The sequence below is a fragment of the Astyanax mexicanus genome, chromosome 13 (assembly GCF_023375975.1).
Source record: "Astyanax mexicanus isolate ESR-SI-001 chromosome 13, AstMex3_surface, whole genome shotgun sequence".
NCBI classification, from domain to species: domain Eukaryota; kingdom Metazoa; phylum Chordata; class Actinopteri; order Characiformes; family Acestrorhamphidae; genus Astyanax; species Astyanax mexicanus.
Window position 1 is genome coordinate 23,072,730 of NC_064420.1, and position 26,266 is coordinate 23,098,995.

The 26,266-nt window shown below is 35.7% G+C and overlaps 1 protein-coding gene across 1 annotated transcript in view; it reads right to left on the reverse strand.

Moving 5' to 3' along the window:
* Window positions 1-8,434: 8,434 nt before the first annotated feature.
* Window positions 8,435-26,266, reverse strand: part of LOC103045191 (tetratricopeptide repeat protein 39B) — a 36,221-nt gene continuing 18,389 nt past the window's right edge. Inside the window, exons 5-19 of the mRNA XM_007237370.4 lie at window positions 25,190-25,266; window positions 24,885-24,952; window positions 24,440-24,504; window positions 22,447-22,552; window positions 22,274-22,339; window positions 22,049-22,157; window positions 20,513-20,580; window positions 19,867-19,926; window positions 19,577-19,738; window positions 18,424-18,515; window positions 16,135-16,255; window positions 15,891-16,002; window positions 15,674-15,791; window positions 13,716-13,832; window positions 8,435-12,190 (exon numbers count right to left, since the gene is read on the reverse strand). Coding sequence (XP_007237432.1) covers window positions 12,094-12,190; window positions 13,716-13,832; window positions 15,674-15,791; window positions 15,891-16,002; window positions 16,135-16,255; window positions 18,424-18,515; window positions 19,577-19,738; window positions 19,867-19,926; window positions 20,513-20,580; window positions 22,049-22,157; window positions 22,274-22,339; window positions 22,447-22,552; window positions 24,440-24,504; window positions 24,885-24,952; window positions 25,190-25,266 — 1,438 coding nt within the window. The 3' untranslated portion in view covers window positions 8,435-12,093. The remainder of the gene's footprint in view (window positions 12,191-13,715; window positions 13,833-15,673; window positions 15,792-15,890; window positions 16,003-16,134; window positions 16,256-18,423; window positions 18,516-19,576; window positions 19,739-19,866; window positions 19,927-20,512; window positions 20,581-22,048; window positions 22,158-22,273; window positions 22,340-22,446; window positions 22,553-24,439; window positions 24,505-24,884; window positions 24,953-25,189; window positions 25,267-26,266) is intronic.

Below are 26,266 nucleotides of genomic sequence, written 5' to 3' on the forward strand. Positions count from 1 at the left end.
AATTAGGGAGAAAATGGGGAAAATTAGAAATAAAATTATATAAAAAAATACACTTTGTTACATTTCTAATGAGAATCTGAATAATAATAATTGTGATAATGGAGATAATCATCATTTAACTAAAAAAGCAAACATGGATTAAAATGAGCCTAATTTGAAGAAACGTCTGTATTATATTTTAAAAGGAGAACATTCATGTCTTGCTCTGTTTGATTTCCAGTGACCTTGTGATCTTTGCCTTTGCAGACTCAGCTACAGTGTGGCTGCTGGGGTTGGACTTCTCCCCACTGTGCAAGGTGACCAATCAGAGAGCTCCTTTTCTTATCTTATTTGTGTAGTATTCAGTAAGGGTGGCCAGTACAGCCGTTGCTTGTGCTAGTAAATGCTGTTGACTGATTACATTCACAGGATCTGATTCTGGACTATTGCTGTAGCGCAAATCTACTTATGCTTGATTCATTTACAGTATTGATTGTTGGTATATTATTAGTATAAACAGCACTGAAAAAAATAAGAGGCAACTTTAATTTCAGTTTTTCTGATTTTGCTATTTATAGGTGTTAGTTTGAGGAAAATGAACATTGTTGTTTTATGCATAAACTACAGACAACATTTCTTCCAAAACTCCATATAAAAATATTGTCATTTAGAGCATTTATTTGCAGAAAATGAGAAATGGATAAAATATAAAAAGATGCAGAGCTTTCACCTTTTAAAGAAACTTTATTGGAATACATATTATTACAATACATATTACAAAATCCCATCACATACATTAATTCCATTCCATTAAATCAACTCTTACTTAAACATAATTATTAATCAATTCTACAGTTTTAAAATTGTCCAGGGGTATTTTTTGTGGTCCTTGGTCCAGTGTTCTCAGTCTCTTTAATTCAGAGCTTTCAGACCTCCAGAAATTCAAAGAAAACAAGTTCATATTCATAAAGTTTCAAGAGTTCAGAAATCAATATTTGGTTGAATAACCCTGGTTTTAATCACAGTTTTCATGCATCTTGGCATGTTCCTCCTCCACCAGTTTTACACACTGCTTTTGGATAACTTTATTCCACTCCTGGTGCAAGAATTCAAGCAGTTCAGCTTGGTTTGATGGCTTGTGATCATCCATCTTCCTCTTGATTATATTCCAGAGGTTTTCAATTAGGTAAAATCAAAGAAACCACTTTTTAAGTGGTCTCCTATTTTTTCCAGAGCTGTATATCTTTACTTTCCTGCAATAACTGTGTTTCTACATTTTTAAATCTTGAATAAACTACTTTTACGTTGACTTCTGCTGACGTAAAGCTTTCTCCTCTAAAAAATGCTGTTTTAGAAATTCATGATTTTTATCTGACAAGATATGTAATATAAATAAGGTGTGGAGATTAGAGATAATTAGAGGTTATGTATGTAGAGAACCAGTTAAAGTCAAGTTCTCATTCAATATATTTATTTTTTTCCTTCATGGTAAATGAATTCTGAAGACCAAACTATAAAGGAACACATAATGAATCATGTAGTAAAATTAAAAGTGTTAAACAAACCAAAATACTCTATCGAGTATTTAGATGCTCTTATCTGAGGTGATGTTAACTTGTGGTTTCTGAGGCTGGTAACTCTGATGATCCTGTACAACAGAGGTAACTCTAGGTCTTCCTTTCCTGGGGCGTTCCTAATGAGAGCCTGTTTTATTGATGGTTTAATTTTTGATGATCTTTGACTGCACTTGAGGATACTTTTAAAGATACCTGAGAATACTTTTAAAATAAATTTTGCAGATTAACTGATCTAACTGATTTTTTAAAGTATTTTTTATTTACGTAGTAAACTAGTTCTTGCCATGATACGGAAAAGAACATTGCTGAAATAGAGCTATTCACAACCTATCTCTTCACAACTTTACAACTGATGCTTTCAAACACATTAAGAGGCAAGAATTTTAAGTAATTAACTCTTGACAAGTTGAGCACAGCTGTTAACTGAAAGCTGATTATTCCAAGTGAGTTTACCTCATAAAGCTGAATGAGAAAATCCAGCCAAGATTGGTGCAAAACTTCGTCATCTAGGCAAGAGGTGCCTAGTTTGAAGAATCTGGAATATTAAAACATGCTCTGGTTTGTATAACATTATTTTGTTTATTAAACTTTAGTACATTAGACATTAGTATTAATCTACAATGCTAAAATAATAAAAAACACTGAATTTAATTATATTTAATATTACATTTTGACTGGTACTGTATTCCAACTATTTTATATGATTTTGAATTTCTATCTGCATAAATCAGATGATGACGTTTAAGATGTTTTGACCCAGTCGTCTATCCATCACTAAAGTCTGTCTCTCTGTGTTGAGAAAGACCTTGATGTTATAAAAGATCAGAACTGATCATCTAAGTAGTAGATTAAAGGCTTTTAACTGCCTTCAATCATCACAGAAGGGATCATAATTAATTTTTATTTGATCTACAGCAGGGGTGTCAAACTCATTTTGGCCGAGGGCCACATTGGCATATTGGCTGTCCTCCGAGGGCCAGATGTAACTTATAAATGTAATAAAATGTAACCAAATGTAATATGTAAATGAATGTAATTACTCCTTAATGTTAAATAACTCTCAATATATTATTTATTCAATCAAATATTACAGTTGCATGGAAAAAATGTTTGCTTGTTGCTCTATTAACATAAATCCTTTTAATTTGTCATGTCATGAAATCCAAAAACTCCATCAATCAAGAACCAAAATATTCAAGTGAATAGAAATGACATCAAGTTATATTAACTTTGAAATTATTAACTGAAATAAGGCTTAATAAATATAAAATCAAAAATTGTGAGCTGTTAAGAACATAGCATTTCCTCAGATTTAGCAGTTCCTCATCCAACCACTAGTGGGAGCTGCAGCAGCAGCACCACAAGTCCGCAGTGTTTACTGAGTCAGAGCTACAGCCCAGCCACGGGCTACAGGGCTCAGCTCAGCCAGTCTGGAGCGTTTTTAAAATTTTTAAGTTCTTCTGTGTATGAAATAAAGATTTTTGTAACCGAATAATACAGCTCTCTACAGTTCATCTTTCAGCCCAATCAGCTAACAGCAGCCGTTTAGAGCATGAGTCACTGCTGGGATTACATTATAAACAGGTCAGTTATCGCGCTGCTAACCTCAGGATGTTTATAACTACGGAGTTTAGTGGACACACCACGGCTGCAAGGTTAGACTGTTGAAGGCTACTGAAGACTATTAAAGGCTATTGGAGGTTATTGAAAGGGTTATTGAGGGCAGAAATCAGTAAAGGCTGGTTAGATAAGTGATTCACGTCCTCGTACTTTGCTGCGGTGAAACTGCGACTAGCGCTGTCACAGTGATGTTTATTAACGTCATTAAAACAGATTTTGTCAGCTATTGTCTTATAAATGTTTACACAGAACTTATATCTCTCCTAAAAAGCGTTTATTTTGGTCAGTAACACTCTTCGTAACACAAAAGGCATACCGGTCTTTCGCCTTGAAGCACAGCCGTCCGTCTGCATCAACTTCTCTTTTTCTGGACATTATGGGATAAACATTTATATGTCTCAATTCCACCCGCGAAGTTACACCTTCCCTCCGGCAGGGTTTCCACATCAATGACTACACTGCCGTGTAGTGGCAGTAAGCCGTAACTTTGCGGGTAATACAATCGACAAGCATTGTGGGAAATGTATTTTTTGGTCAAAGAACGCTTCTGACTTATTTATTATAGACACTAAGATCTTACAAGCTCTCGCGGGCCACATAAAAAGACGTGGCGGGCCACATTTGGCCCGCGGGCCTTGTGTTTGACACATGTGATCTACAGTATTGATAATAATAGTGCAGATATTAAACAGACCATATCATACTTTATTCTCTTGTATTTTATAACATTTTGTACTCTGAGTTTTACTTGTTTTTGAGTAGTTTAATGTACTAATACAGTTAGATTTAAACATTTTAAAAAGCCACTAAACCCTAAATCTTATTTTTCTATCTTGTGAATAAGACTGAACTCTATCTATAAAACTAGCTCCTGCCCCATGACTTGTTACATGTATATCTGCTATCTCTTAAAACCTGAAAAGTACGGAGCCCCTAAGGTAACATGAAAAAAAATGCGAATCCACGCCTTATTAAGGCATTGGAACGAGATCCTAATGCATGGGAACGAGATAATTAAAGGGTGGGAATGAGATCTTAATGCGTGGGAACAAGATTCATTATGGCGTGGTAACGACTTATTACGCTGTGGGAACGAGTTAATTAAATCTACCTGGAGAGTAAAAAAGCTTGCTTTCCTGTAAATGAATGACTGTGAAAAACACTGAATATTACATTAAAGCTCCTTTAATCCAAGAATAATATTTTAGATGAACATAGAGAGTGAATTGGTTTATTTTTATTTTTATGTTGGAATGGATTATGGTGATAATTCTAATAAAAAACACGTAATTCTCATACTAAAAGCTGATTGGCTCAGGAGTTCTGACCATTTTTTTTTCTTGCAATAAATCAATCTGACTGTACACAGTCTACACTGTATTAGCTGTTTACGCTTTACCCCCAACCAACATACTGTATATTTCCATTAACGCATTAGCCAAAAGCAAGACCATGTGTCAGTTTCGGTTGCTGTTTTATTGATCATTTATACTCATAAATAAAGTACAGAATACAGTCTGAACAACTTAGTGGATATGTAGCAACCTTCTTATTTGCTGTCACCTGGTGGTAACTGACAGTCCAGCACGGACTAAGTGCTCGGCAAATGCTTACATAAAGCTCAAACCTCAAATCCACTATAACTTCATCAGTGCATTTAAAAATGGAATTATATGCACACACAAATTCAAATGAGCAGTGAAACAAAGTAAAATAGAAAATAATAAACAAATTAATTAATTGCAAATGCAATTGCAATTAAAAGCAAGAAAAAAAGCAAAACATATCAGAACAGATAATCGAAGTGGTAGATTAAAGGCTGCTTAACTGCCTTCAATCATCACAGAAGGGATCATAATCTATTTTTATTTGATCTGCAGTATTGATAAGAATAGTGCAGATATTAAAGAGCCCATACCCAAGTTCCACTTGTTTTCGAGTAATTTAATGTACTAATAAAGTTAGATTTAAACATTTTAAAGAGCCCCTAAACCACATGTGTCAAACACAAGGCCCGCGGGCCAAATGTGGCCCGCCACGTCTTTTTAAAGTTACGGCTTACTGCCACTACACGGCAGTGTAGTCATTGATGTGGAAACCCTGCCGGAGGGAAGGTGTAACTTCGCGGGTGGAATTGAGACATATAAATGTTTATCCCATAATGTCCAGAAAAAGAGAAGTTGATGCAGACGGACGGCTGTGCTTCAAGGCGAAAGACCGGTATGCCTTTTGTGTTACGAAGAGTGTTACTGACCAAAATAAACGCTTTTTAGGAGAGATATAAGTTCTGTGTAAACATTTATAAGACAATAGTTGATAAAATCTGTTTTAATGAGGTTAATAAACATCACTGTGACAGCGCTAGTCGCAGTTTCACCGCAGCAAAGTACGAGGACGTGAATCACTTATCTAACCAGCCTTTACTGATTTCTGCCCTCAATAACCCTTTCAATAACCTCCAATAGCCTTTAATAGTCTTCAGTAGCCTTCAACAGTCTAACCTTGCAGCCGTGGTGTGTCCACTAAACTCCGTAGTTATAAACATCCTGAGGTTAGCAGCGCGATAACTGACCTGTTTATAATGTAATCCCAGCAGTGACTCATGCTCTAAACGGCTGCTGTTAGCTGATTGGGCTGAAAGATGAACTGTAGAGAGCTGTATTATTCGGTTACAAAAATCTTTATTTCATACACAGAAGAACTTAAAAATTTTAAAAACGCTCCAGACTGGCTGAGCTGAGCCCTGTAGCCCGTGGCTGGGCTGTAGCTCTGACTCAGTAAAGACTGCGGACTTGTGGTGCTGCTGCTGCAGCTCCCACTAGTGGTTGGATGAGGAACTGCTAAATCTGAGGAAATGCTATGTTCTTAACAGCTCACAATTTTTGATTTTATATTTATTAAGCCTTATTTCAGTTAATAATTTCAAAGTTAATATAACTTGATGTCATTTCTATTCACTTGAATATTTTGGTTCTTGATTGATGGAGTTTTTGGATTTCATGACATGACAAATTAAAAGGATTTATGTTAATAGAGCAACAAGCAAACATTTTTTCCATGCAACTGTAATATTTGATTGAATAAATAATATATTGAGAGTTATTTAACATTAAGGAGTAATTACATTCATTTACATATATTACATTTGGTTACATTTTCTTATATTTATAAGTTACATCTGGCCCTCGGAGGACAGCCAATATGCCAATGTGGCCCTCGGCCAAAATGAGTTTGACACCCCTGCCCTAAACCCTAAATCATATTTTTCCCATTAAGAGCTGAAATGTGTATTTCTATAGTAATGAAACATACCAATCCTCATTAGAATTTTGATAAATATTCGCAAACTTTCCACCTCTGCAGCAACTGTGCTATAGGCGTGGATAATGTGTCTGTGTACTTTGTTACGCAGACACATCACACTATACAGATCAGTTAATCAATAATACCGCCCCCCTGCTGACGTCCAACCATCTGCGTCTCACCGCTATCAGAGGCGCACTGCTACTACTGCAGCTTAGCCAATCAGCTCTCCCTCCTGCCCCGCCTCTAAACCCATACATCACCCACTGTCTCTCCCAAACTACACCTACCATTTTTTTTTAGCCTTGTTCAAATTTGAGCTGAGGATGGAGTCAGCAAAAATCAGGGGGTTTAATTCTCCTTTAATTATTCAAAGGGCTGTATACGTAGTGAGGTGTTATCCTGGGAATAAGACTGAACTCTAGCCATAAAACTAGCGCCTGACCCATGACTTGTTACATGTATATTTACTGTGTCTCAAAACCTGAAAAGTACGGAGCCCCTAAGGGAACATCATGTAAAAGAAAATGTAACCTGGTGGCATGGGAACAAGATCCTAATGTGTGGGAACGAGATGATTGAGGAGTGGCCATGACTTATTAAGGCGTGGGAACAAGTTAAATAAATCTAGCTGGAGAATAATAAAGCTTGCATTCCTGTAAATTAATGCCCATGATGAAGACTGAATAGTACATAAAAACTCATTTAATCCAAGGATAATCTTTTGTAAGAAAATGGAGAGTGAAATGGTTTATTTTTATTTTAATATCTAAATGAATTATGGTGATATTCTGGAGTCTCTTGCAGTGAGACGCGACAATTAATTCTCATACTAAAAGCTGATTGGTTCTGAAGCAGACAGATTTTTCCTCAGGCAGTCATTTTGTGCACAACCCTGAGAGCTGCTCGCTTTGTTAGCTGTTAAACAAAAGGACCTTTTGGCCACACCTTAATGGCTACGGTTTAATTAACTTGTTTCCGCGCCTTAAGTCATGGTCATGCCTTAACTAATTTTGTTCCCACACCTTAATTATCTCATTCCCATGCATTAGGATCTCATTCCTACACCTTAATAAAGCGTGGCCACACATTTTTTCTTAACATGATGTCCCCTTCAAGGGCTCAGAAGAAAAGCGATTTAAAGCAAAGAAATTCAGTTTCAAATTATATAAGTCACTTATAGGTTTAATAAGGGTAAAATTTCTAAAAGATTAGATTTTAAAAGATACTTTTTGATTACAACAAAACAATAAAAATAGAGAAGGCCTAAGCATAGATGTGTTTCTCTCAGTTTTTGAGTGTTGGTATTTATTGTCTTACCTTGACCTTTGTGTCTATATCAGTCTGTATCACCTTACATTAAAGCAGAACTCTAGTGTGAAATGTGGTAACGTAGTGAAACATGATAATGAATCAAACAGCCCACGTCTGTTTAAGCCCAGCATTCTGAAATACAGCGCTTTTAACCAGTACTCCCAACAGACTTACAATGCTAGCAATAGGGGCATAGTTCTGCCCAAGCAAAGAAATTGCTATTTTTACACCAATTAACATTGAGTCCTCCATTAACAAGTTCTCAGTGCCTCGTTTTAAATGTCAGGGCCCTCAGAATTCTAACACTGAAATGTGGAGCTACTTTGAGCTTGTTCATGGTGTAAAATAATGTTTTCTTTGCATGGGCAATGATATGTTCCCATCACTAGCGTTGTAAGCCTGTTGGGAGCATCTGTTAAACGTGCAGTACTTTGGAATGCTAGAGGTAAATGAAGGTGGACTATTCGACAAAAGTTCTTACTCATTACTACACCTCATGTCTTATTGTACACCAGAGTGCTCCTTTAAAGTGAAGTAAAGAAATGTGGAATTGTTTGTAAAGCTTTTTTTCCTTATTAACCCTTTCAAAAAGAAATGATAAATAAACAGTGACCTGCTAGACAAACACTCTGAGAGGCAGATTAAGAAGCAAAATTTATTCAAATAAAAGATTTCATCACTGTATTTCCCTTCATACAATAGTAACACATAACATCACTGAATTACACTTACATCTCGTTCTCATACAAAACATTTTCTCAGTCCTGTAAAACTATTTTACAAGCAAACTCTTATAAAACGATACATGTAACAGGCAATACAGTGATAAAATGAATTGTAAAGGGATAAGTTCCATGTTTTAATAGGGACAATCCCCCATGTTTCAACCTAATCCATAATCGGCAGCATCTGCTGTGTATGGTCAATAAAACAAAACGTCCCTAAAATGAAAATAATACCAAAGGGCAGATGCTTTATCATACATACGTAGTTGGCCACCCTGGATAATATTTTTAAAGCTTTTTCTATAGGCAGAAAAGAACCAAAATACATATAACATATAATAGAAATTAGTGTAGATATGCTGTGGAAAATCTCTATTAACATCCCTTGCTAGAGCCCACTTGCTGTATTTTACATGATCTACGCATTCATTAGCTACAGTACCAGTCAAAACTTTGGAATTTCTCATTGAATGCTTTTTTTATTTTTTATATTTAATTTTTTTCTACATTGTAAATTAATATTAAATACTTATGGAATTATGTAGTAGACAAAAGAAGTGTTTGGCCTCCACAATCCCCGGATCTAAACCCATCAGAGATGGATGATTTGGTGATTTGGGATGAGCTGGAGCTTTACAGCATGAAGGAAAGGAAGCAATTATTGTTCAGCACCTCCAGAAACTACTTAAAGACGTTAAGAAAACTATTCCAGGTGACTCTCCCTCATGAAGACACTGAGATTAAAATACCAGATTTGAGGACAGTGAGCAAATCTAAATCAAGTCTGCCCTTAAAGCTAAATTTACTACTTAGAAAAATTTAAAATATAAAACATAGTTTTTAACACTATTTGTTTACAAAATAATTCCACAGTCTTTGATATTAAATTTATAATGTAAAAAAAATCATAAAAATAAAGAAAACACATTAAATGAAAAGAGGTGTGTCCAAACTTTTGACTGATAATGTATCTAAAGCTTTCATGACGACTTCTATTATAAATACGTGTCAAATTGTAGCTCCAACCCATTTAATTTATTATATACGTATTTTATCTGAAGCCCCTGCCTATTGACTGTTAATAAATGTGTTTTAAATGGCAGATTCTTCTTTTTAATCTGTTTTTGCATAAAGCATCTGCCCATTGACATTATTATGTCATTATAATGTTTTTCGAGATAAAGCACTTACATATTGACTTCCATTAAAATCGTGTTATTCTAGATAACATCTCTCCACTGACTTCCACTGTAAATGTGTTTCAAGATGTGCATCTGACATATTATGAATGTAGGTGTTTCATCTTAAAAAAATATTACAGTCAGGGAGTTACAGTCCATTTGTGTCCCAGAAGCTGCTGAAAAGCTTTACTTCAGAGTCTAAACATTACAGTCTGACCAACCCTGTAAAGTCATTCAACATTTCAGCTTATTAAAGACAACTGTGGTCATCTTCACTGTTTAGTTTTTTTTCTCTGTGAGCAGAAAACAAATTAAACCCTGCTCATTAATGTTCAAACTAGCAGAGCTACGGAATCATGAATGCACTTGTGTGATGAAGCAAACACAACATACAATATTCACACACATACATACGTCTGCATGGGGAAATGGTGCATTTATAAATCTGAATGTTTTGATCACATGATTGTTTTTGTTATACACATATATATTAAATATACACAGCATATTGTGCAATTTGGTCTTCCATGATAAAAAATAAATCCTACAGTACGTCTTTACGTGTTTTATTTTTCTCATTGTGTCAACTTACTATCTATACAGTACACTGAGTTACAGTCATAATAAATAGAAGGCAACTAGCAGTCTGCAGCTTATGGCTTGACAATATTTACTTTAATGTAGTAACTGAATGACGTTTTGTGCTGAATTTGTAGGCTAGCAGGAGCGTGTCCTCATAATCTCAAAACATCAGCCATCCTATAAATACCCTATATATATATAAATATATACACACACAAACAAGGCTAAATAAAAGGGTATGTTTGTTTAATAGCAATAAATAAAGTAATTCAAAGTCAGTCAAAAGCAATATTTCTTCTTTCTTAAAACCCACACAGTGCTGTAATTACACACTGAGCAAGTGAATGTAGTAGGAGGTCAAATAACTTGTTCTGATTGGTCGAAAGTAAAGAAAGGTTTAGGAATACTTTGGATAAACATAAAAAAACACTGGATTTTTGTTTATTAATTATAATTTATACTTTTATTTGCTGTAAAATTTGGATTTTCTAGTGTTTTGGTTTAAAAAAAGTCAGTTGAAAGACGAAGTAATTTCTAGTCATTCAACGTGTAATAATATAAAAATAAAAAAATAAAATACAGATACAGAAATAAATGGTTTATGAAATAATGGATTTTTTTCAGTTTAAGACTTTTACATTAGTAGGTAGGTTTAGGTAGTAATATTTACCGTGTAATTGTTATGATTTTAGTTTTTCCCACTTTAAGAAAAAATAATTCAAGCTGCAAGAATTCATCTGCATGTAGATTCAGATAATAGATAAAAAATAATCTAGTTTTCTCTTATTTTATCAATTCTTCAAATATCAATCATGTTCACTCACTGCACAAAAAAGAAAAAAAGACTCATATAACTGCTGATTATCATTATATTATTATATTATAATGTCCTTGTGCCTTTAAGCTAATTCTATATATAAACTCAAATTTTAAAAATATATATTATAGATATATTTTTTGTCTAATCATTTATTGCTTTCAGATCATACTGTTGTTCTGAAATGGTGCTTAAAGCTGCATCAACAGAAGCAAATTTACGTACTCTACAGCAACAGCGTTAATGAAAGCAGATCAGAAGGGAGATCAGGTGGTCATCTCTCAGCTTTCAGCTATTGCACTGTTTTCCCAACAGAAGCGACTATGCAACGTTTAAAAGCAGGAAAGCTGCAGAAAAATAGGACTAGCTGTAAGAACTCGATAAACGTCATGCAAAAAGAGGCTTCAGAACACAGAAAGACACGTACGGTAACAAACACATACACATACATACACACATTTCAACTGACACACAGAGGCACATCGTCACGCAGATACACACACACACGTATACGTACAAATGCAAAGATTTGGTCTAAAACAGTAAGACATTCATAAAAAGCAGCTGCTGGTTGGTTCAGTTCCCAGACTGACCGAACTGAACTACGAACAAACTGGAGACACATCGTCTAAACCAACTTCTGTTCTCTAAACTTGTCTGAGCTGAGGTACCAGTGTGTCTGTGTGTGTACGTGTGGAAGAAAGAGAGAGAGTAAGAGAGAGAGAATGATCAAGTGTCCATGAACTTCTACGTCTATAAAAGCGCTTTAACTCTACCTCTCTGTCCGTGTGCAGATAAGCAGAGAGGATGCTGGCTTTGGTTTGTGATGTTGCTCTGCGTTTCCTACAGTTAGCGCTCCTTTTGTTCCCGTGATTATCTGCTGCAGCATTGTAGCAGCTGGTTGCCACAGCGACTCATGCTGTTGTGTGTATCAAATGGTCTGGTATGGTCTGGTTGGTCAGATGTGAGACCTAGGCGGTTAGCCCGTAATGTCGCTATGGTGAACTGACCGGTGAACCCTTCAGGCTGTTTAGAGCTGCATGGATTCTGAAGTGAAGGCGAGACTCCATAGAGTAGTCCTTATAGTTCAACCTATAAACAAACAAACAAACAAATAAGCAAACAAATTAAAAAACTACATTAAATAGTCCTTAAAGTTCTTACATTTTCAGATTATCGAACACACTAAAGTATCAGCAAATATAACCTGATTTATTATAAAAAAAGCACTTTTTAAATGATGATTTAATTTATTAAGGGAAAAAAAACTATCCAAACCAATCAAGTTCTTTGTAAAAAAATGCCCCCCTCCTATAAATTAACTGTGATTAATCCTACTTTTTCAGTTCAATTTCACTACTAACCACAATCAGGTCTGATTACTGCCAGACCTGTAGAATCAAGAAATTACATGAAGCAGACTGCAGGCCTCAGGTAAGGTCAGTGTTAAATTATTTAAAAATAATAATTAAGGAAGAGACTGGTGGAAAATGGTCTCCATTAGAGAGTTCCAAGGCAAAAACACTGATGACCAAAAAGAAAAAACGCCCATCTCACATTTACCAAAAACAACTTAATTATCCCCAAGACTTAATATTTTTTGGACTGACTAAATGTAAAACATGGTGGTGGTAGTGTGATGGTCTTGGGCTGATTGGCCTCTACAGGACCTAGACAACTAGTTGTAATAGATGAAACAAATTATAAATTATAAAAATAAATTAAATTATCTTATAAAAAAAAGATTTCATATTGTGACACATTGTGACAAAAAAGCAAAAACAAAATAAATCTGTATGGAGGCAAATGCTTTTTCACACCACTGTATAACTAATGTAGAAATGTAAAAAAAAAAGCAAAACAATTCCTGCAGGCCTGAAATTATTGTCTATTGATATTGGTGGATAGCTGGGAAAGCAAAATTTCATGGAGTTCTTAGAGTTATCTTATTATTATCCATTGCTATCTTTCACTGTACCAACAGTTTATTAGCAATCACCATTAGAATAGCAATCCGCCAAATTCAGACCATATCTGGCTCTTAAAGGGAATGGGATTGGTTTATTTCACGTTACACCCAAAACACACACATGATTAATTAAGAGAATTAGTTCGTTAGTTTGTGCATTTCAAACCATGCAAGGTGTACTTTTCCCATTATTATGATAGCAAAGATGGTTGTTTTTTTGTGGACTACTGATGTAAAATGTCTGTTTTATAGTGAGGCGAATGTGCTATAATTTGGGTTTTTGTAGCGTGGATGTATTAGCATTAGCTCTAGCCACCACTGGATTTTTACCACACTATTCAGTGCTGGTTTAAAAATGTTCTTTCGCCACTGAAACAGAGCATTTCAGCTATAGCTTTTTATAATTCCAGATATTATGGTATGTTTTCATGCTCCACTTTAAAATATAATAAAAAAACTCTTTATTTATTTTCTCCGATCTCAGGGCTTAGTCCTGTTCATTACTGGGCAACGATCATCAATAATGGCCTTGAGGACACCAGATGGCGCTTTCAACACTGTGGTTAAAACAGGATTCAGATTAAACAGCTGATACCTGATCCATTAAAAGTGTGTGTGTGTGTGTGTGTGTGTGTGTGTATGACTCACTTGGCGTCCTCAATGTAGCGTGTTGCCTTGGCGAAGTCTCCCTGCTGTTTGTACAGTAAGCCCAGCTCGTACAGGGTGAAAGGGACCAAGTAGTGATCATATAAAATACGCTTCTCACTGTAAAAACACATAAACACACACACACAGACACACAGAACACATTAAAACATACAACTATTTGGGAATCTAAAAGCACACACACATTTTTACTGAATTATGGTGTCAAAACGTCATGTCAAATGGACCGTAAAAAATTCTCCCAAAATTATTTTACATAAAATCTTTTTACATCCATAAAATTTATATTAGAAGTTAAACATGCATTTTTTTATTTGTAAAGTTACGGTTTCTGAGACAGCCTATATCCTACATTATTCATGTTGTTCCCTGAGGACCACCTATAATGCTTGCCTTTAGGAATGATACACTGTACTATGTAGGTACAGTATGTGTTAAAATTTGAACACACCCTTTCTCATTATTTGTTTTTTTCCTTATTTCTTTATTTAATTTATTTAAAACACTGTAGATTAATATAAAATACATGTAAACTATTAAGGGACACATCAGGAATTATGTAGTAAACAGTTAAACTGATTGTTCTCCACAATCCCTGATCTTAACCTGATCATCTGAGATGGTAATTTAGGATGAGCTGGATCTTCACAGCAGGAACTCCTTCAAGATGCTGAGAAAACTATTCAAGGTGACTCTCCCTCATGAAGACACTGAGATTAAAATACCAAGAGTGTGCATATCTAACCGTAAAGTCAAATGTGGCTAGTTAGTAGAATCTAAAATATAAACCATATTCTGGCTTGTATTCTGCACTTTTTGTTAACAGAATAATTTCACATGTTCCTGTACATCTTACGAGTCTTCAATATTAAATTTACAAAAAAAAAAAAAAAACATTAAATGAGAAGAGGTGTTTTCATACTTTTGACTGGTACTGTATGTGTACACACAGTAAGTATATACATACAGTAGAGGCCAAAGGTTTGGACACACCTTCTCATTCATTGAGTTTTCTTTATTTTCATGACTATTTACATTGTACATTCTCACTGAAGGCATCAAAACTATGAATGAACACTTGTTTGTCATATCTGCTGATACCTGCTATCTCCTATACTTAATTTATTCTTTTACTGCACTACCTCATATCTACGACTGATTACTTCCACACTTTGTATAGTTTTTTTTGTATAGTTTTTGTATATACATAAATATGTATAGTTTTTTTTTTTTACATATTTGTGTATATATTTTAAGTCTCAGTTTAGAATTGTATTTTATAGTTTAGAGTCTTATATCCCTCACTGTGCTCTCTCATTGTACTACACCTATTGTTTGTTTGTACTGTGTTGTGTAACTGCTACTGGCTGCTAAATTTCCTTCGGGATCAATAAAGTGTGTGTGTGTCTGTGTGTCTGTCTGTCTGTCTATGTCTATGTGGAGTTATATACTTAACAAAAAAACTCACTCTGTGGTGTGCTGGACCACAGAGTGAAGAAGGCAAAGGGGCCAACAAGTGCTAAACACCTCTGGGAACTCCTTCAAGACTGTTGGAAAACCATTTCAGGTGACCACCTCTTGAAGCTCATTGAGAGAATGCCAAAAAGAGTGCGCAAAGCAGTAATCAGAGCAAAGGGTGGCTATTTTGAAGATACTATAATATTATTATTATTTTTGGGTTATTTCAGTTTTTTTAAGTACAAAACTCCACATGTGCTCATTCATAGTTTTGATGCCTTCAGTGAGAATCTACAATGTAAATAGTCATGAAAATAAAGAAAACGCATTAAATGAGAAGGTGTGTCCAAACTTTTGGCCTGTACTGTATATCAATCATATGGAACCAGACCTGGCTAAAAATACCTTCAGCATTCATTTATAGGCAGAAACTTCATGTAAGAGCTTTGGTTTTTGTGAAATTAGATGAAGAATAAACTCACCTGGAGAGCACCTGTGTGAAGCAGAGCTCCGCCTGCAGTAACCTGCCCAGATGTTTCAGACACAGACCCTTCAGCATCTGCACCAAACACTGATCATCTGGGTGGAACTCTGATGGGTCTAAAACGAAACACACACACACACAAATATATATAAATATACATATAATGTGCGTGTGTATATGTGTGTGTGTGTGTACGTGTGTTAGTGTGCACTCACTGGGGTCAGTGCGGAGCTGCTCCTCTGCCTTCTCAATAGTGATGAGTAAACTCTCTGTGGCGTCTGCTCGCTTTCCCACGATAGTGAACCCGTTCCACACATACATCATTTCCTGTCACAACATAACACACAACTTCACTTTTTTTGCAACATGTATAACAGAGGAAATACTATTTTTAAATGTGTGTGTGTGTGTGTGTGTATGTAAATGTGCGTTTAAAAACAAGAGAGCAGAGAGACTCACCAGTGCGGGAATGATGAGCTTAACAGGTTTCTCAGCTGAGTATCTGCGAGACTTCCTCACTGCAAACTTCTCTGTGGGGATGGATTTACCAGCTAAACGCTGCTTTAGGCCCTCCACCTGCCTACACACACACACAAACACACACATACACACACTTTTTAGGTGAATGCTGCTTTCCAAACAAACATACACATAAGCAAAATATTCAAAAAGTTGCTAAATTGGTTGCTCCCATTTTTGACACAGATGTGCAAATTCAAACACATCTTATCTAGTCCATGTACAGAAGTTCTGACAATAAAATAAAACAATCTGAAGCCTTGCTTTATATGCATGGTCTGGTCTTTTAATATCCTTGTATCAATACGATTGTCGATTGTCACGATAACAAAAAATTTTTAGGACGATATATTGTCCCAGAAATTATTGCGATAAACGATAATATTGTCATAATATTGTTTTAAAGGGGCACTATAGAAAATGCTTTCCTGCCTCTGAGCTCCCAAAGAAGCTGTAAGACAGTGTGCCACAGTAATAATATACTAGCATAATACTATTACACCATTTTACAGTTAAACTACCTTTTTTTTATTAAGAGCAGACATTGGGCTTCTAATATAAAAACATATTTTAATGTCCTAAATAACTAAAACAAATAAAGTACAACCACCCTGGGACTCTGTGGGTTCTGCAAAAACTGCACTAAATATTAAACAACAAAAAGTAACATATAGGTTAATGTAACATTTATATTAATTCAGTTTTTTTTTTACTCTGGATATAACACAAAGGCACTTGCAGATACCTTTTTCTGATCATATATGTATTTGCTATCAAACACACATTAGCATCCAAAGACACATGTGTCCATATGATCACACACATGGTTCAGCAGGCCAGAGCTCTTGCTATAAATGTATTTTTAATGTAACTGTCAGACAAATTATGAGCAAAACACCAGCATGTTTGGCATGTGGGGCTTAAGGCAGGATCTCTCTGGGGTAACAATAATTATATTCAATATTCAGCTCAGAAAGTTGGGCTCGATGGTTGTGCTTTAAATGAGATCTCAGCTTTGTTTTCACTGTTTTGAAACAAACTCAACATACCGGCTCATTCGCGCTGATGCGTTCTCTTTGCTCAATTGGCTTACAGCCAAAATACTCCCACACCGGAGCCATAAGTCTATCCGGACTTCTAAAAAAACTTCAAAATTTTCTCTAAAGCGATTTAGTTTAGAGTAAGTGTCATTAGCCTCGAATACATGTTAGCTAATGTTTTCTCCGCTCTGTCTGTGTGCATGCGTGCGTGTAGATGTTGCTGTCTCACAGATTTGTCGAGAGAGCAACGCAGCTCGACTCGTTCTCATGTAAACGAACTCACGTGCCCAATGGCTGTTATTGACGTCTGTGGTTAAAAAAAATTCTCGTACGATAAGTTGATAACATAGTTATCATGACAGGCCTACTTATATAGACAGAAACAATTACTGAACAGGTGTCCAAATATTTTTTCCACATATAATGTATGTGTTATATAAGCATGCATATATGTATGTATGTGCATGTGTGTGAAACACACAGACACCATCTGGATGTGATTAAGCTCAAATAAACATAAAAATACATTTTAATATTGCACATGTTGTATCATTAGACACAAAGTTGCAGGCTTGGTTTCTATATATATATCACCTCTTATTCTCTTATCAATTCTTTTATAGAACAGTTCTAACAATTTACCTAGTCTAAAGGAAAGGCTTTATTTACAATATTTTACCTATGATGCTGTTTTGTGTCCATTTGAACCAATGGATCCTAGAAGACTTTTTCTGAACCAGTTAGAATATGAGTGAAAGTTATCCACGTTCTAGTGCCTGGTGCGGTGTTGAGTAGTAAGCTGAGCTTTGTGAAGTAAGTGCAGGTACTGACAGAATAGGAAAACAAGCACATTTGATAAATGGATAAAAATATTCTCAGATGAGAACGACTCCTTGTTTGGAGGAGCTAAACAGTGCAATGCCCGTGAGGAAAGGCTGTTCCTCACTGCTTAAATATTTGTATACAAGCATCAACATCTATACACATAAAAAGATATATGAAATATATGGAATCGGTCCTAAATTTGGATATAGTTATTTTGTGTGAAAGCAAACAGCGATTATGAGCTCCTTCCCTTAACAGGACAAGAATCCAGACTCATTCATTTGGGACAAGTGTGAAAATACACTTACAGAGCAGTTAAAACTAGAGCTGCCTGAAACTGGGGTGCTTTGACACACAAACACACCTGAATAACTCCACCACATTTTCTCCGGTCTTCTTCACCTCCTCCTCGCTCATCATGCTGAGGATCGCTGCTTTCTGATACACGTAGATGGCCTGTAACAACAGTGATGTCAGATCCCACAATATGTGTGTGTCTCTGTGTTGACCTCTCTGTCTTCACCCATTTGAGACACAGACTATGATATAAGATAAACCATCATCAACCATTGCCTCTCTTGTCTATCTCCCTGTTTTACTGTAAAAAAGTAAAAGTGCTGCCACTATGATCAAGAGATCGCTGGTTCGAATCCTGCTCTTGCAGCTTGCCATCAGCTACCATAGCCCTGAGAGATCACAATTGGCCTTGCTCTCTCTGCTCTCTGGGTGGGTAAATGGAGCTCTCTCACCAAATCCCTCCAAAGGGTGATGTCTATCAGCACAAGGCGTCTGTGAGCTGATGTATTGGAACCGAGTTGCTGCGCTTTCCTCCGAGTGCGCTGTGATGCTACTCTGCAATGCTGCATCAGCAGCAGTTGGAAAAGAGGCGGTGGTTGACTTCACATGTATCAGAGGAGGCATGTGCTAGTCTTTACCCTCCTAGTGTTCTAATCAGTGGGTTAAGTAATTGGCCTAATAAACTGAAGAGAAAATGGTATAAAAATGAGAAATAAAATAAAATAATATTAGTAAGGTCTTAACTCTCCTGTTATGTTCATTTGTCAGGAACAGCAATGGTGTTCCCGGGTCAATCTGATCCGGTGCATGTTTAATTATCCAATTAATATCCAAAATAATAATTATTCAAAAAAAATCCAAACAAGCAGTGTGAATATTTTATTACTAACTTAATTGCTAATTATTTTATCAATATTTAGTGCAATGGTGTTCCTTACCTCTAACTGGTTTTTTAATGTTTCACTACTTTACTACTTTTGAAAGACCAACATATTAGACCTAATAGCTTTACATAACATTACAACATAACATTGAATTTTGTTTTAGTTTTTGTTTATTGCAGGGGATTATATGCTGATTACACTAATTAAGACAAGAAGAAGAAGTTTTAAATTGAAAAAATATTTTTAACTTTCATTTCCTAGAGCTTCAAACTTTTCAATGGGTGAATTTGACCAGTAACATCACAGGAGAGAAGTGTATATGTGTGTGTGTGTTACCTTAGACCAGCGGCTCTCCTTGCAGAGTAAGTCAGCGTAGCGGTAAGCTTCCCTCCACTGCTGCTGGAAGGAGTGACACCACATCAGCTCCCAGTAACACAGGTGATGGATCTGCTTCCACTGCTGCTGAGTGTTAATGCACTCCACAAACTTCACCTGAGCCTAAAGATGAGAGAGAAAGAGAAGAAAAAGAAGCAGACGAAAATAAATGCTGGATTGCAGGAAAGGAGAAATCATGTCAAAAAGATACAATTACTGTTCAACACTCCCAGCTGCTGATCCTGATTTACCTTCTCGAAGTGTCCCCGCAGCACAGCTATCCTGGCTGAATAGAACAGGATAATGGAGCCCTGAGGAGAAACAGAAAAATGCTTTTCCATTACTAAACTCAGCAAAGTATTATTACATTAATCCCATGACTTTTGCCATGCCCGTGGCAACTACAGAATGCTGCATTGACCTGTGGGATATGTGTGTATGTACACCTGCACTGAATGCAGATGTGATTATTGCCAGAGTCGCTTGTCCGTTTTCATTGACAAATCTAGTCAGACAATGCCAGTCGCAAGCAATACCACCCACTGCCCTGTCCACTGTGAATGTTAGTGCCGTTTGTTATGTATTATTTACACACACTGTGGATCGAGGAATATTAAATGCTTATACAACTCACATCAGTAATTCATGCCACCTTGCCATGAGCATGCTGGCCAGTGTTCAGCCTTACTTAAAAGATAACACCTCACAACATAAACAGGTGCGGGGTTTCCTCAGCAATCTCCCGAGGTGACAGTTCACTGTTCACATACTCACACTGACATACTGATGTCCCATGACATCTGTGTATCTCCATGTAAATATATAACGTACAGTATATGGGGAATATATATATATATATAAATAAAACACACACTGCGTGTATGCCCGTGTTCTTACCTTGGGGAATTTCTCCATGTAAGGCTCTAACAGAGCTTCTGCTTCCACTAGGTTTCCTTCCCCTGTACCTGAAAATGACCCACCATAAACACACTCATTACACTTCTGGTTGCATACAGTATATAAATACTATTTAGTGTTAATCCAGGGTAAAAGTGTACACTGGTGAGCTCCATCGTTGTTTACCCTGCTTAAAGGAAAAACAACTTTTGAGATGTGTAAAATGTTTTAACATTCAGCTCTGGCAAAAAAAATGAAAGACCGCTTGAAATGTTTAGTTTCTTAAATCTTACCAAATTGAAAACCTCTGGAATATAATCAAGAGGAAGATGGATGATCACAAGCCATCAAACCAAACTGAACTGCTTGAATTTTTGCACCAGGAGCGGCATAAAGTTATCCAAAAGCAGTGTGTTAGACTGGTGGAGGAGAACATGCCAAGATGCATTGAAACTGTGATTAAAATCCAGGATTATTCCACCAAATACTGATTTCTGAACTCTTAAAACTTTATAAAGGAAAACTTGTTTTTTCTTTGCATTATTTGAGGTTGGTAAGCTCTGCATCTTTTTTGTTATTTAGCAATTTCTCATTTTCAGCAAATAAATGCTCTAAATGACAATGTTTTTCTTTGAAATTTGGGAGAAATGACGTCCGTAGTTTATAGAATAAAATCAGAGAAACTGATTTAGAAACCAACTGAAAATGGTCTCTTAATTTTTTCCAGAGCTGTACATATGTTTTCAGGACAGTTGTGTAAAAGTAAAATGTACACTGTTTTAAATTATACAAGGATTATATTTTCTGTAATAACCCATAACATGATCAGAATTTATCATCAGATATTAAGATAACATGCTAAGTTTAAGTGCTGGCAGCTCTTCTCAGCAGAGCTTAAAACAGTATTTTCTTATTTGAACTGTGCAGTACTTCACAGAAATATGTGTGGGATATAGCCTCCAAATCTGCTCACCACCATTCCCCCAGTCCTGCTTCCACGCTCAGGGTTGCCAAATATATAGCACATAAAATGAGAAATGGGCGATATGGCAATTTTATGCTAAACAGGTAATCACTAAGCTTCAGTAAGGTTACTAACCATACCTATCATGGTAGAGAGTGAATCTAACGTATATATATATATATATATATATATATATATATATATATATATATATATATATATATATATATATATATATATATATATATATATATATATATTCACTGATCAGCTTTAGATTAAGACTCGTTGTCACTTGCTTCTGTGTGTCAACGCAGTATAGAGTTTTGCAGAACAGTTGTGTTAATTTTGTTAATTTACACAGTGTAGAAAGGTTTACAGTAAACTTGTGTTTACCCTCAGTACAAGTGAATATTTAAAAAAAAAATTGTATATGCTCTGTTAAAATGTTCAGTATTTCAGTATTTTCAGATTTACAGTAAGGTGTGTAAACAAAATAAAACTGTAAACGATACGCAGTTGTGCGTGTAAATGTTATATGTATTAAAGTTGTACTGTAAATGAAGATTTACCGAGAATTAAGCAGACGTATGTGTGGTAAAGGAGCAGTGTTAACACGGAGAGAATGGCTCTCATACTGTGACTTGCTGCCCCCTCCCTCAGCTGAGACAGACCAAATTCCTGCAGCAGAAAAACACACACATACACACACATTTAGCTCAGTATAAGTGTGTTTTGTGTAGCATGTTATGTGTCCTACTAGCTGCTGTAAATGGTGTGTGTGTGTGTTTACTCACTCTGTTCCCTGAGAAGCCAATAAACTCCAGCAGTCGGAGAATCCTGGCGGGCAGCAGAGACAGCATCTGAAACAAAATCATTCAAACAAACACAATGTAAAACTTCACCACTTTCACTGTCAATCACAAGAACTCAAACTCCCAGCATTCCTGCACTTCCTGTCAAGACTCACCAGGTTGAAGGAGCCAATGCCCAGCTTGACTCCGCCTTCAAATTGTGCAAAGGTGTCAGTATCCCCGCCCACACCCTGAGACATGTTTAACACATGCTGGCAGTCCCTGCACACACACACACACACACACACACACGCATGAACACACATACATGGAGACATGTTCACTGGTTTAAAAAAATATATAAATCTCATGGTTATTGGAACTGTTATAAGGTTGCCATAATATGTTATTCGTACAATGCCAGAATACAAAAACTTTTTCTTCCCAATTTAGCTATGCAGATAATCCCACTCACACAACTGCAATCCCCCTATCACTAGTAATGCCCCAACACCAGGATGGTGAAGACTAGCACATGCCTACTTCAATACACCAGACTAAGCCTCTTTTTGAACTGCTGCTGATGTAGCATTACCGAGTAGCGTTACAGCGCACTCGGAGGAAAGCGCAGTGGCTCGGTTCTAATACATCAGCTCACAGATGCCTTGTGCTGATCGACCCTAGGAGTGATGTGGGGAGAGAGCACCATCTACTGTACCCACCCAGAGAGAGCATGGCCAATTGTGCTCTCTCAGGGCTCTGGCAGCTAACGACAAGCTGCATGACCAGGAATCGAACCAACGAATTCATGATATTAGTGTCAGCGGCTTGGTCCGCTAGGTCACCTGAAAAAATTCTCAATAATTAAACAATAATTATAAACATTATATATACAGTTTATATCATTATAATTATTATAATCATTATATCCTTTATATATATATATATAAATTAAACTGAACATTTTTATAGAAATAAGTATACATATTTATTAGCGCTGTCAACATTAATGCATAAGGGATTGCAATTAATCTCTTACTGCTGAGTTCAGAAGGTAAATTACTTTTTATTCATACTGAAATATGGATTCTCTTTTTATCTCTTTATTTATTTCTCTCTCACAAATACACATAGTTGCAGCTCCTCTTCTAAAATACTCTGTTAAACTTTTGCCCAGAATATTACAAATTCTAACTTTAATAATTCCCCACACTACACAATTATTTTTTTTTATTGGATTGACACTATTAATATTTCTATACTTAAAAGCTAGAATTAAAATATGTTTTTTATAGTTGTACTAATTTTTTACACTTTATCTACAGAGAACCAACACAAAAGTGCACACTGTATCTAGCCAATATAATTCTGGATCAGGGACTATATTAGTTGTATCAGACAACGGACATGAAGGTTTTGATAAATTAAGCACAGCTGCCGATCCAATATATCAAATGTATCGACATATTTTCTCAAGTGGAATTACTGTGAGCACTTTTCTGATCCATTGATTCATTTTTAAGGCCAACTCATGCTTCTGCTTTAGAACAATACAGACTCTAGCCTGTGCAAATGACCTATTCTGCTGTGAGCGTTTATAATTGTGTCTTGGTGTGTCTGTGTTGCTCTGAAGTTACACTATTAAAACACTGGCACTGGCAACACTGGCAATGGGATTTCTTTAATAATAAGATGACTTTCTTTCTAGGCCTACTATAGACTGAAACTAACTAAACGAACAAAAAATTCTGCAATTAAAGAGAGAGAATAAACCGAACTAGATTTTGCAGAAGGCTATTGAATAAATAGAGGGTGAACCCTCTGTGCTTGTCTGGCCACTAAAACAAATGGACAAGGATGAACCAACCCATCGTTATTTAACTGAGTGAAGAAAGATATTTGATGCTACCAAGCAGACCAATCACAGTTTTTGCACGTAGGCTATGGCGTATATTTGAAGCAGAAATGCAAACGCAAGTGGGGGCAATTTATGGGATTGCTCCAAATAACTTAAACAACAGCCGTTGGTGGCTTTATTTTTTTAAATAAATAAATAAATAGTATAAAATGTTCGAGGCAGGGTTGTGAATGTGTGCTGTGAGTGATGATAAAGGCACACTTGGTGACTGGCTAAAGGAGTGTTCAGTATTTGCTGAAGGAGTGACTCACTTGTAAATCTGATAGCTTGTGCGTATTTTGATCCCCCCCTTAATGAAGCTGATCATATTTTCATCCTGTAATAAAGAAATGTGAACATTTAAAACAATGAAAGGCAAACAATCTCTCTACATAATTACTGTACATTTAATGGATTAGGGGAGGAAATATTATACAATATTTAGAAAGAACAAATATTATTGCACATGCTTTGTTATGTTATGTATATGTTTCCAATCTGTTCAGTTCAGTGAATAAATTGAAAGTATGCAGTAAATAAAATACTTAAGTTTGTTTTCTGTCGAGGATCTGTTCACTTACACATCACTCACACATCATGAACATGTCTTTTGAAGAGGGTGTCAAAAGATTTGCATATATGTACATACACACCCCCACCTGATATCTACAGAGGGAGAAGGGGAGGAGAGAGAGGGAGAGAGAAAAATAGACATACCTGTACAAATGTTAGTGTGGCCTTCTGTAGCAGACACTCAGCGTAACATATCTCTGCATGCATCTGCTCTGTATCACACACACACCACACACACACACACACACAAGAATGCAAACACACATACACACACACACAGGCACAAATATTAAAAACTAATAAAAAACACAATTTTCTAATAATTCCAGTAGCAGGAAAAACATTGTTTAAAACCAAAAGATTGGGAAATCAATGGATTTATTATTAATATTATTATTATTATTATTATTATTATTATTATTATAATTATTATTATTATGCTCACATACCTTCTTTCAGTCTGTCAGATGATTGTTTAGAGACCAAACTGGAGAGAGACTCCACCATTGAGTTTCTCTTCCTGAACCTTTAGATTAAACACACACACACACACACACACACACACACACACACACACACACACACACACACACAGTCATTTCACCTTTAATGTAGATAGCCTAAGAACCAACACACACTCTCCCACCCCATTACAATGGGCTACATGCATTTTCTTCTTTTTTTTTTCTTGTTTTGTTGCACATAACACTAATTGAGACCTGTTTTTAATCTGAATAGACTACAAACGATCTAAAGAAAAAGTGTATAAACCAATTAAACAAAAGCTTATCCACGCTCACTGCACTGAAAAAAACAGCCCTAGAGCAAATTAAAAAAGCACATTTTTACTAATTGTATGTAAATCTGAACACTTTTTCCTTATTTATTTTAGTGTTTAAATTAGTGTTTAGGGATGGCTTGTGAACAAAAATGTCAATGTCAAATCTAAAATAAAAATGTTAGGCACAGGCTTCCAATGCAATAGACATAGAAAAAGAGTTACTTATTTTAGCTAAATGGATTTAATGTTAATATATAATTGATTTTTTTTATATTATAATATGAAAATCTTCATTTGGGTGCATTGCAGACAGAAAACAGCATTGCTATTATTATTATTTTTATTATTTATAATCTTTCAACACTGGCACATAATTCAGGTCTGAAAGGGTTTAATCACAATGAGCATATATAGAACCTGAACTGCTGCAGTTTCATTGACTACTGACCATCTACCATCAACGGCCACATGTTAAAAGGAGATTAATTAATCAATAAAAGACCTCTAACAAACTTCCATTACTTCATCACAACAAATGAACACAAAAGGCTTATAAACATTTATTTAAATCATATTAATGTATATAACCTGATGTGTTAAGCAGCTGTGACATGTAATATACTGTATGCCATCTTATCAGTTCCAGTTCATTAAGAAAGTATATTGATATATAATAATTCATGTTGATGTGCAATGCAGTAATCATTAACTTCCTTATTTCGCTGCAAAACAGACATAGGTCACT